General features: G+C 40.7%; 2 protein-coding genes across 2 annotated transcripts; both read right to left on the reverse strand.

Moving 5' to 3' along the window:
* Positions 1 to 2,340: 2,340 nt before the first annotated feature.
* LOC125883833 (uncharacterized) lies at positions 2,341 to 6,244 on the reverse strand. The gene is made up of 9 exons (XM_049568417.1): positions 6,195 to 6,244; positions 5,676 to 5,819; positions 5,507 to 5,590; positions 5,229 to 5,394; positions 5,042 to 5,110; positions 4,655 to 4,786; positions 3,346 to 3,448; positions 3,047 to 3,221; positions 2,341 to 2,919 (listed from the first exon to the last, which is right to left on the reverse strand). Exons 1-9 carry the CDS (start codon positions 6,195 to 6,197, stop codon positions 2,839 to 2,841), a joined length of 957 nt encoding a protein of 318 aa, XP_049424374.1. The 5' UTR covers positions 6,198 to 6,244; the 3' UTR covers positions 2,341 to 2,838.
* A 2,660-nt stretch (positions 6,245 to 8,904) lies between these two features.
* Positions 8,905 to 12,039, reverse strand: nagk (N-acetylglucosamine kinase). Its single transcript, XM_049568140.1, has 10 exons — positions 11,909 to 12,039; positions 11,359 to 11,443; positions 11,139 to 11,237; positions 10,883 to 11,024; positions 10,342 to 10,452; positions 10,148 to 10,260; positions 9,938 to 10,025; positions 9,754 to 9,851; positions 9,588 to 9,666; positions 8,905 to 9,468 (listed from the first exon to the last, which is right to left on the reverse strand). The coding sequence occupies exons 1-10, from the start codon at positions 11,935 to 11,937 to the stop codon at positions 9,266 to 9,268; spliced, it is 1,047 nt and encodes a 348-aa protein (XP_049424097.1). The 5' UTR covers positions 11,938 to 12,039; the 3' UTR covers positions 8,905 to 9,265.
* Positions 12,040 to 12,931: the final 892 nt, after the last annotated feature.

Consider the following 12,931-nt stretch of genomic DNA (forward strand, 5'->3'; position numbering starts at 1 on the left):
TGCTCTGTTACTCTTTTGTCACATTTTGATAGATACTGGACAAGAACCCTGATAAGCCCATACTTTATAGTCAGTATTAATGACGGTGAAGACACTGCCTTGTTCTTCTTTAATTTAACACACAAGCACACACAGCTCTATTAAATTACCAGTGACGAATTTATTATATCTTCACACCAAATGCATTATAATATAGACAAGACTGCTTTTTCCAGATTGCCTTGAGTGGCCAAAGTAAGGCCCTGTGCCAGTATCTGTAATCGTAAATGCAGAAACATCAGTGTTGAACTGATTTCAACTAAAAAATTATTTTATAGAGCTCAAGATCTCACCCAGTAAGAGGTAACCAGCAGTTGGTTGGATTACATACACAGAGGCAGAGGACACGTAAAAATGTTGTAAATGTTGTAGTTGATAGAGTCTACAGCCATGCTAGCAGCTCTGTAAAGCTAAAAGTAATGCTTTCAGCTAACTGCTAGCATGCAGATGTTCACTGTTAGTTTAGCATACTATGCTACCAATTGCTCTTTAGCACTAAACACAAACTACAGCTGAAGCTGATGGGATTAATTTAATTTTAATTTAATTTTTTAATTTAATTTAATTTTTTAATTTTAATTTTATATACTTTATTAATCCCAGAGGGGAAATTCTTCATTTTAACAGGTATGCAGGTAGGATTATTGTAAATTAACTTTTTTTTTTTAATGAAATGTATTAGATCGACTTGTGTGTTCTCATATTACAAAGAAACAAATACATAACTTGCAGACATTTTAGGCCTCCACAGATGGTTATCTCTTTGTGATAGCTATCATATATACTAAGCTTTTTTTCCTTTCATGGCCCTTCTTACTCATCATTAAGCTTAGTTTCCTCATTCTGAAACATTCTACATAAGCTGTGGTCTAGGAAATTTGTGAGAGTGTAAGTGTGTGCACACCACAGTTATCAGTGTCTTCAACAGCAGCCACTGAGTCAAGAGATACCTGAATGGTTCACTGCTATCTGTGTATGGTGTCATAAAGATTGTGCACATGGATTTTGCCCAGTTGTCATGAAAATTTTCTGGGCACTTAATGGACTTACTTGGACTTTGTCATGTTGGCTTAAAAATCATGACTGAAATTTAACTAAAAAATCTCAACACAAGCTCCATTAATTAGCTGTCCTTCAGTTTACCCAATGATAAGTCATTAAGTCCCTTACTGAAGTTACACAGCTTGCTTTGCATTTAGGAAGGTGAAAAATGTTAAACCAAACATAATCAACTTGAGGAGCTGTTGTCTGATAATGAAAAACCTCACCACCAACAAACCTCAGTGTCCATGCCTAAACATCCACGCCCCTTCGCCGGAGAACCTGTCTAGGCTGCATCCATGGCAAATGTCAGGACAAACTACCTGTGATCACCTTTCATTTATTAACATGACAAAGTGGAGAAAGCTACATGCTGTTGTCTGGTGGCAAAACCAGCACAAGTCATGATGACCCCTGCAGGCTTTAGGTAGGGCAGTAAGATCATTCAGTATTACTGTCTAATCATACTTTGATACGGGGTTCAGTTTTTCGTGTTTAAATAGAAAATTAATGACCTAAATCTGTCACAAGATAAAAAAAAAGATACGGTTTGGTTTTAGTAAACCTTGAAAAAGATAAGAAAATGCATTTTCCTATGATCATGTGTATTAATCATCACTTTCTTTGATAACTGAAATATTTTTGTCCATGTTGCTCACTCCTCCTTCCCTTGGGCCTCAGTCCACCTCATCAAAGTTCATAAAGCGGATCTGAAAGCAGACCGGAGGAACGACATCCTCCCTTTGGAGTGGGAGGCTCAACCGTATAACAGTGTTGTGTCCACAGCCTACAGTACTGTAGAAGAGGAGACGAGGGGCTGATTCAGGGTGTCTGACTACACTGATGATGGCCACAGATACTGTCATTGTTGCGCTACTTCCCCATTGTGGAAGAGGAGAGCGTGGAATAAGAGGAGCCTCAGAAAAAGAGGAAGAGGGAGGAAACCCCCATGGACGATAGCAGCACTGACCTCTAAACAAAGACTCCTCAGACTGTAAATATTGTGCTAGTGGTTAAGAGATGACCTCCAAGGGAAGACACGAGGCGTCCTATTTCAAACCACCTCAAGTGCCTTAATGCAAAGGAGCATTAAGAAATGTAGAGATTTTCATCTCATCTGCGTCACACTGGGCTGCAAACCACCCCAGAATGCACTGAACAATCTGATAAGGTGAGCAAAACATAATCAAGCAGCAGATTATCTCTGATAAGAATGTGGCTGACGTTATACAACCAGAAATATGTTCATTTTCTTGATTAATGAATGGTTAAAAAAACAGCAACCATAGAGAAGTCTTCTTCCTATTTTCACCATGGCAACGCCCTGTAGTGTGTTGACATATACATTTAGGCTGCAACTTATATGTAAATGAACACCTACCCTTTTGCCTTGTTTTATTTTCATTTTTTACTTAAAGAATCTGAGTACTTATTCCACCTCTGCACTGCCACGTGCACATTTGAACCTCGTCCCAATAGGATGACAAGAGGCACATTTTACTGTCCCCTTTAAGTGCCTGCCAGCAGATGGTTTACTGCTGTGCTATGACTCATCCTCAGCTTCTGTACCCTGAGGCAAGATACCTTGACCGCTTCCTCAGTAAGAGGGATTTTTCACATGTGGCAATCCTCTCGGCCTGAGACGTGCTGGTGACTGGATGAAGAAGCAGTGCTTTTTAACATTAATCATATTTGACACAAAACATAAAACAGTTTTTTTGTAATCTGCTGTGTATTGAGACAAAAGAAAAAAGAGATTCAGCGTGAAGGATCAAGTATCTTGGTACATGAAGGATGATGATGGTGAATGTAACACTGCTGCATCTTAGGCTGGGCCCACTGGGAGGAGACACACAAGGTAATGAGAGACAAATATACAGGAAAATGAAAAAGCCAAAGGGCTAGAGTTTGAAGATCATCTTACACACACACACACACACACACACACTCAATAAAGCTCTCTTACCTCAGCAGTGTACCTGGCTTGGTACTCTGTCAATGGTGGCTTCCTGCTGGGCACTGTGCAGTAGAAAGTCGGCTGTACGTGGGCCGGAGGTAACGTGCTGCTGTGAGGGATGCAGGGAGGGAAGGTTTGCACCTCAAAGCAACAACGATTTGGGCTCTCACTTTGCCATTCACAGCTGAGAACGAGGGGAAAAGAGAAGTGTCAAAAAAATAACACACAGGGCTAAGAGGTATTTGACAAGAAACAATTTTGAAAAATGTGTTAGTGGTAAAGAGATGAGGTTTGTGCCTGTGGCTCACCAACAACACTGCCTGGAGGTAGGCTGAAGGAAGAAGCTGTTTTTCAGTCCAATAGCCGGTCCCAAGCCCCTCACCCAGGCACAGTGAGCCCAGTTTTCAGCATCTAATAGGAGGTATGACTTAACAAAGTCATTACACTGACAATCATCTGTCAGCATGCTTTGTCACTGTTTTCAGATTTTCTCTGACAGGGGTGATGGTTTCTGATGGCTATGCACACATTACAGGGCTTAATGCTCAATTCTGATTTTTTCCCCCAGATCTGATCTGTTTGCCTAGACTGTTCACATTCATGTTTGAAGTGACCTGTATCTGCCAACAGTGTGAAAAGACCTCTGCCCTGAAACGCCTCATATGCAATCAGTAACGTCACACAATTGGACAAACAACAAAAAAATGTCACATTTGCGAAACATGTATTAAGGGAAAAAATAAATGACAAAATGGTACAAATGTTTATTTCCCAAATGATTTGCTGCGGAGGTGGGATGACAATTACTCATATGTTGAAAAGGAAAATGCATTCTATTCTGAAGGGCCATGTCTGTAATGGCACTCTCCCAAACAAAAGCAAATGGCTAAATATTACTCAGAATTGTACCTATGTTTTTGTACACTGAGCTGTCATAAAATGGGACATTTTTCGAATTATGAGCTGTTGTAACAATGGTATGAGTGTGAGAAGACGAAGGAATGCAAAAGACATAGCTCTATTAGCAGCTATTGGCATTTCTGTGGAGAGAGGTGTGGGTGCAGCTGGTGGATGAGGTCCAGAGTGGTGGGGCTGCGTTGTGGAGGTTTTTACAGAGGAACAGTTTTTTCAAAAGATTTAGGGTGTCCAGGGCTACATTCCAATATCTCTGTTGGGGCCTGATGACAACACTGTCACAGAGCGTAGGCACGCTGCCCACGTCAGAGAGAGTCTGGCAGTCGGGCTCTATTGGCTAGCGACTGGGGCAGCCTACCACAGTAGTGGTGCAGCCTCGGCAGCCTTCTGTAGTTTCAACAAACTGCTCTGACACTGTACGGTAAGTGATCTGAACCTGCACAGTGAAGTATGACATTAAAAAAACATGGACATATGGGAAGAGCAAACATGAATTCTGGTCTAACTGTTCACACAGCAGTCGCATAGCCAGTGATGGGATGTGTATCAGATTTAAGACCACATATGACAGTGGCCCAAATCTGATTTCTGTGTCCACATTCTGAAAAAATCAGATCTGTGCCACATGAGAGGAAAGACATGAGAGATTTAATTTGGGTTACACTTGCTTGTAATGTTAACATAACCAGAGAGTTATTCTACCTTTGACTGTGATAATTGGACTGCAGGCCACAGGAAGGCGGAGCAGGTGCTGCAGCCTGGCTTCTCTGCAGACACTTCTGAGGAAATCGTCACAGCAGGCCAGACCGGCATGAGATGACAACACAATCTCACCTGAAAGTGCACAAACAGAGTGGGTTTATGTAAATTTTGTGTAGTTCTGTATTCCAAAGCCACTTTACCTACAGTTTGATGGCCTTTGTAACAATAGCAGGCTGAGGAAAACGGTGGATTAAACAGTGAATGCGTCTGGTGAATTTCAGCAACCACAAGCCAAAAGTACTTCGAAAGGTTTACAGTTTGCATCTTAAGTGAAAAATGACAAAATGAATCAAATCAAAACTCCCAAAGTGAAAAGAGCCATCTTACCTTCCTCGCAGAGAACATCAATCATCTGCTGCGGCTCATCTTTTGCCTCCAGCTGCTCCAACACATTAGCTGTCAAAGAAAATGGAATGAGTACCAATGCAGCTGCCAGCTTGGATGCGTCTGTGTGTGTGAGTGTGTTTCAGGGAGACAGGCAGAACTCCTTGCCCTCTCCACCAGTGCAGCTGACCTTTCTCCTCCTCACAAAGAAAAGGCCCATTCTCTCCTGCAACTCCCGCTTCCTGTGTCCTGGCCTCTGTCAGGGAGGAGTCAACAACCCCAGACACCTTGGACATGGAAGGAGTGTGGACGCCGAATGGACGCAAGGAGGCAGGGAAGACGGAACAGGAGGGAGGCTGAGACATAGAGTATTAAAAAAGTGAGGGTGGTGGTAATGTTAACAGAAAGCTAGTTAGAAAATAAAGGACATTATTGTGATGTTATGTGTGAGTGAGTGTTGTGTTTCACCTGTGAACCGGTACTTGAGCCATAGATGCTGTTTGTTGTCTTATACAAGTATTGATTAAATGAAGGCCAGGTTTCACGATGAGTCTATGAAAACAACACAGTCAACATGTCAGTGAGTCAATCTGCATCAATTAACTTGTCTGTCTGGCTATCCATTAACCCATCCTACCTGAGGTGGGTTCATGTATGCAGGAGCAGCCTCAGCTTCACGTCTGTGCTTTAGCTGGTTGACTTGTGGGTGGTGCTCACTGGGAGGTTTATAGTCACTACTGTAAGTGGTGACATATCCTTCCAAAGGTGTCCACCCCACAGTCTGAAGGGGAACACATGCACTGTCAGTGGGTCATATACAGTACTAGTATAGGTTAGCCTAAAGATAGGATTCAACCCCTACAATGGTTTGACCATGTACAGCTGTTTGGCCAACAGTGGTGGGGAAAGTAATCAGGGGCTGGTTGCACAAACACCTTAAGGTAAGACTTTCCTTAAAGTCCATGGTAAGGCTTTCTTAAAATGAAATAAGTTACACACAAAACATCTACTCCTAAAGTTTCCTGTAAATGTTCATCTAAGTATTTATGGTTTGCTCCTTATGTTGGTCTTATACTTAAGGAATCCCTTAAAGTTAGTTAAACCATTACACAAAAGACTTAAGGTATCACAAGCTTGAGCGCTAGCAAATAGTTACCATGGAAACTGTAGTATTTTCCGCTGTAAAATCTTTCAATGCAGCAAACATTTTTTACTTAACTAAGGAAACCTTCTCAGAGATTTAAGAGATTCTGTGCAACACCCTTAATTAAATCAATCAGTTTAGGAAAAATTAAGTCTTTAGTGTCATACATAAGGAGAAAACTTAAGGTATTTTATGCAACTGGCTCCAGATCCTTTAAATAAAGAAAACAGCAATCCAACAATGAAAAACATACTCTAAAATCTTAAATTAAAAGTATTATCAGCAGAAATATCATAAGTAAAAGTACTCAAATCATTAAACTGTCCCTTCACCTCTATTTTATCGGGCCATTATTACTGACACATTAGTGTCTCAGTAGCATTTTACTGTTGTATTTGTAAACTGACGTTTGGTAGCTGTCAAATACATGTATAATAAAAAGTGCATTTCACTTTGAATTGTAGTCAAGTATAATGTAGCAAGAAATGAAAATACTTGAGTGCAGTACAAGTACCTCAAGACGGCTAATAGCGCATTAGCTAACTTAGCTACTAGCATCAGTGAGTTAGGTTAGCTAGCTTATAATTCTGGATGTCTCTACAGCTCTTACTTCTCTTTAGCTTCATAAAGTTTCGGTTTTGTCTTCAATGTATGTCTTTGTTTAGTTTGTCTGTTTTCGGTTAGTAAAACTCTCATTATGACCTTACAGCCAGCTAATTTAAGCGAAAAAGCTCCAACAACCAAACCGGACGCTGCCTGACAAGCATCAAACGGTTAGCTAGCCGTTAGCAGTTAGCTAGAAGAGCATTTAGTAATAGCCACATATTTTTTTTTAAGTATTTCCTGTGGACCATATCTGCTGGATGTGTAAACAGACAACTGTTCATTAATAAATTAGCAATATAAACTAATAGGTGATAATATCTAGGTACTGTATGTCAGTTGTGGCTTCACAGCTTGTTTCTGCTGCCCCCAAGTGGCCAAACATCACATCAAACATTAATGTAGGTTTATAGATGTGCAAAGGATTTTGGTGGAGCCTTGGATGTTTTTAGAGGAAAACATTTTTGCTCTACTGTTAAATCACTGTAGGAAAATGCATCAGAATAACGTTACCTAAATGAATCACGCCCAGTATTGTTTTTGTTGAAATAAAATAACAGAATTGCAGTTATATGGCTGTGAGAAAATGATTGTGCACTAATGAGGAAGGCATCCTCAGAGATTTTAATCTAAACAAAAATAATTCAAGAGAGGAAAGTTGCATGAAAAATACGGTCAGAAAATGCATGAAGTGGTAGGATTAAGTTATGTAGCAGCACAAGCCTCATTTAATTGCAAACCTAAGGAGAGATGCAAAAACATGGCAATACTGCAAAATTCAACTCAAGATTATCATAAGACAAATCAAATATCTTAAATCTCAGAGTATTTACCTTCAGCTGTTTGGAGGGAATCATCTGATGGGTCTTTGATTCCTCTTTGATAGAGTAATCTCAGTGCTCCCTCACAGCAGTGAAGCTGACCTGAACTGAGTCTCTCTGAGAGAGCCAGCTGAATATTTCTGCTGCTGTTTTGATTTGAATTGTATTGATTCTGCTGTTTCTATTTACTCCATTTCTGTCCCATCACTCCTGTTCTAGTTCATGTACATGCTAGGTACTGTACAGTCATACAGTGATACTGTGATTCAGTGGATAGTCTATGGAGCAATGTGACACGGGCAGTGCAGAGTATTATTTTAAACACCCTAACTTGTTTGTTGCTCATAACCAGGATGCAATACAGCCAAACCTACGTGGATGGATCTCTCAAATAAAGAGATACAACAAGAAGAAATGGACTGATTTAAAATAAAAAAAAAAAACCCTTCCTTCATTGTACATATAACTCTACTGTGGTAGTTAACAGCAGATGGTCATTGTGTTAAAATCACACTCAATTCCACTTGACATGATGACTAAAGGATCTTCAACATGTCCCAAAATGTAAATCCAATTTAAAAAGATTACCATCTGTTCTTGTCAGTATATTCGAGCTGTTGTATATTCATGTATTGTATATTGATGTTGAAGCTCTGCAGGTCCCAGATAACTATGAGCTTCCTCTGAGGAAAAGATGTTCAAACTCACAGAGCCATGAGAGGGAGAGCCAGCCCTCTGTTTAAAGGATGAAAGTAGTGAATGTGATTGGCCGTGATTGCTACAACCTCTAAAACGGCCACCTACAATGTATATTAATGTGTTCTTTCTGATCCCACCCCATATCTAAGTGTGCCACAGACAGCCTGGCCATGAAATTTGCATGTCCCTGATGCAGTGGGGAGGGCACACTTCCAAAGATTACAAACTGTATAACATAAACAGGAAAATGATTGGGTTGTGAATACAAACTGTCTTCTAGATACATTAGGTAACATCTCAGTGCATGTAAGTGTTTCTTGTTAGTTGTCACATTACCATCAAAGGAACTCACACTGTAATGTGTCTGTCACAAGTGGAAAGTTTGTGTAATAGCACCATCTACTAGTAAAAAAGTGCATAAGGTGTTGTCCTATTTTACAAAAGCCTACAAAACAGGAATAAAGAGTTGATTTTTGCTACATTTCTCCACCTATAATAACTATAAAATATACAAACCCAATATATAAAAAACCCTGACTTGTATTTACAAGTTGAAACATTTTTAAACTGACTTAACCTTACCATTAACTGAACTTCAATTATCTTGGAAGTTAGACATTTTTTGCAACCCTGAAGCAGCATTTTTATTATAAATGTCAAATGTAAACAAGTGTTGTAAAGGTGCAAAGATTTGCAATTACAGTACAATGAAAGTAATATGAATTCAAATGTTTACACAGGCACTATGCATCTGTAAAAGCCAACATTTTCAATATTTCCGACCATCTTCTTGTTATTTTGTACTGGCATCAAATCAAGATCTAAACCATTATTACACAACCATTATCATCACCATTTATCATCATTATAGCAAGTGTCATTAGCGAAGATGCTGATAATTATATAATAACCAATACAATTTCCCTTCAGCTGAGATCTACCGGACGTGCAGCTACGCTCTCATTGGCTGCTGTTAAAAGTATGTTGGTAGAAGACTTTGGCATTGGCTTTGTAATCCATGGTGATGGGGGTGCCCACACTCTGGGCCCCTAGGCTAGCACCACCGAGAGCTGAAGACTGCTGCAAAATCAGGAGGCTGTAGCCACGGACACGACCCTTGAACTTGTCAGATGATGCCACTTTATCCAAGACCTCAGTGAATCCTGTTCAGAGGAATACAGAAACAAAGAGAGGAAGCTGAGATTTAGCCAATTTCTTTTACAGCTTCACCTTATTTTCTTTAGTGTCAGGAACTCATTTTTATGCTTTAAGGGAAACTGACCTGGCTTCAGCAGCTCCCAGCTTTTCCACACTGAGCCCACACACAGGATGGGCAGGCCGAGGTCACTCTTCAGTAGAGGCTGTCATGACACAGAGATGAAAAGGTTATGAGAAATGTATGTGTTAATGTTCATAAGGAATGAAAGCACAGTATGTGTGTGTGTTACCTCTTGTGCAGCAGGTAGGACTGCTTCTACATGTTTTGCAAGGACTCTCCCAGCCTGAGTGAACACATACTGACAGAGAGCATCCCCTGCTTCTGCACCTGAAACACATGCACACAAATACTCCATTCAAACCTTTTACTTCTTTTCTTTAACAGAGCTAAGCAGGTTGCAATGTGCCACCTACCTTCAGCCAGCTTCTTGCAAAAACCAGCAAAATAGGGCTTCTGGAAGTTTCTGTAGAGGTGTGGTAGCATGCCCATCAGATCTGACACCTAAGATAGATTGTACATGTTTTTCCACATATGCTTTTTTTTCATTCAGCAACTCCAATACTCAAACTGAGCTGATATTACAGTGTAAATGAACACATTTCTCACTGTGGTTGCAATCTGACCTGGAAGTATTCCTCCATGGCTTTCCTGACTTGTGTAATGTCATGAGGAGGAGCCACCAGGTTGTCTTTGGCATCAAACACCATCTTCACCCCCAGATGAGCGATCCAGAATGCTGAGACACAGAAAGATGTCTTAAGACTTTGATCCGATCAGGAAAGCTATAAATGATTCATATACATATCGCCATGGTTACCTGATCCTTCATCACCCATCAAGTGACCCCAGCCTCCACAGCCGATCTGTGAGCCATCGGGATTGACTAACTTGCAGTTCGAGCCGGTCCCTGATATCAACACTACACCTCCTACAGGGGAAACAGAGACAGTCTGAGCTGAGCTGACAGGCATTATATGACAGTAATGATAACTGCGTTGATCTCATTAAGCCGTAAAGTGTGGCTATAAATGATATTACTTTATACAGCTGCACTTAAGGGGGTAAAGTATCAAGCCTTGCCCTGTTATGACATTTTAAGATCATGATTTCTACTGTATCTGGTACTGTGGGTTTCAAATGTTAATGTATGTGGTATGAAAGTAACGACAGCGTAAATGGTTTAAGTACATTTTAAGCAACAGAAGAAAAACATGGTCGAAAAGTAAGACAGCATTTTAAAATTAAATTAGGTGTAAAAGCAGGCTACTCTCACATGCAGGTCTACAGCACTGTTAAGTTAAAGTTTTGTGCTGAGGATTAAAAGCACTGCAATGTAACAACAGAAAAAGGCCAGTTACCACAATTGCTTGCAGTCGCCATGGCGCCAATTGCATCGGTGGTGATGAAGTAGTGCTGGCTGAGAGTTGGGAACCTTTGCTTCATGTCATCAATCAGTTTGTCGATGGCAGCCTTCTGCTCCCCTCCGCTCAGAGACATGCCCTGCACACACATACAAAGTCAGTGTTTAAAAAAATTCTACCTCGCACTTACTTCCTCATCAAACACGAGAGGTCAAAGACAACGTAGAGCCATTTGAGAAACACTTTGACTGACCAGTGAGCATAGTGGCGTGTTTGGATCCAGCCCTGCCTCCGTCTTGGCTCTCTGGACCATGTCATTGATGGTTTCAATACATTTGTCCACTCCAACCAACTGTAGGGGACACACACACACACACACACACACACACACACACACACACAGAGAGTCTTGAGGCAATCCTTTCTTTGTTTCCTACATTTCTCAGACTACCTCCATCCCTACTTGTCCTCACCCAGTGGTTGGTGGACGGTCCCTCTGTCTCTACCAGGATCTTTCCATCTGCTGCCACCAGCACTGCTTTGGAGTGAGTTCCTCCACTAGACAGACAGAAAGATGACAGATGTGCATGCCAGCAATGTAACAAGGCAATATCGAGACAAAAAGGAACATGTTTGTTGCTGTGATACTACAGGTCAGGCAGTAAGGACACAAGTACTCTTTATTTTGAAGTGCAAAAAGCTTCAACAAGATCACATTTTCACGTATACACATATTTGACTTTATTTTCTAACGCTATGAAATTTAAATAGAAAGTACACCACAAAAGGTGAGGGAGAGCAAGATACCACGAGACAAGCGCGCACATAACAGAAAAGGCTCCCTCAGTCATGAGACTAACCTATGGTCAGAATGAAACTCTTTCAGTATCGACTAATACCCTAACTTTCACGATGGCAGCCGCCAAAAACACGAATAACAGCCTGCAATACACACTAGCTTTGACTGGTAATTCAAAATGAACACAATTGGTCAGTTTTTCTTATATTTTAACTAATTCTCACCCCTCTACTCCCCCGAACACTGATGCCATGTCTCACTTCCTGTTGTGGTCCAGTCAATGCAGTCAAGGAGTGCAAATATCGCGAGAGCAGCAGCTCAGCTCCAACCTGCAATGCTGATGATAAGCCAGTAGGTGGCAGCTGTGTTTTCACACCATACACCACAGTTTTCTAAACTGCTTCTTCTCTGTAAATATACTGTATACTCACACACTTTATCATGTTTATTTGTTTATTATGTTGGGATAAATTATGGAAATGCAAAATTAGGGAAGAATCACCCTAAACCTACAGTTAACATCATGCTATTTAGCTGTTTTAGTTAGTTTTGTTTTTGAAATATAAATGCGACAGAAAACTGGTTGCTGGTACATTCAAAGTACTTAAGTTTTCATGCTGCTAATAAGCTATGGACAGATTTTGTTTTTTCTTGTCTTGTGAAGGAACACTGGCAAATTAAAAACTCATTGTGTGTCTTGGCTTATGGTTTTAAAACCCATACCCAGTGTCAAGTATAATATTGATAGAGATTTAGCGCCATTTGGCTAGGAGCTGAAAACAGGGACAACAACTCTGAGTTACACTGTGAGCCAGCAGGAGGCATCTGCAACACATTAAGTTTGAGGCCAGCTTCTCTTTGCCAACATAGGCTCCTTAAAAAAAATAAATACCATTCTTCCCCTATAATATTTCAGTAGTTGAACTATGTTTATAAGTACTAATGACGAGTTCACAGAAAGCTGTTGCACTTTGCATTTGTTCGTATAAGGAATAATAGCAGCTCTTCATGAGATGTATAGTGCTACTGTGATGAGATGTAGTTTATTTGTTAAAACAACATCTGTTGTTGCATGCAGTTTGTAGTATGGTCTTTATGCACATGCATATAGTTTATATATGCATTAGAAAGTGCGTGTGTCAGAGCTGAAACCAACAGAGAAGTTACACAAGAGTGAGGCGGTGGGAGGAGAGGAAGGAGAGGAGCGGCTCGGTGCGCTCACCACGCGCTGCTCACTCCCCCTGCAG

This window comes from Epinephelus fuscoguttatus, linkage group LG23, assembly GCF_011397635.1.
Source record: "Epinephelus fuscoguttatus linkage group LG23, E.fuscoguttatus.final_Chr_v1".
Lineage (NCBI taxonomy): Eukaryota > Metazoa > Chordata > Actinopteri > Perciformes > Serranidae > Epinephelus > Epinephelus fuscoguttatus.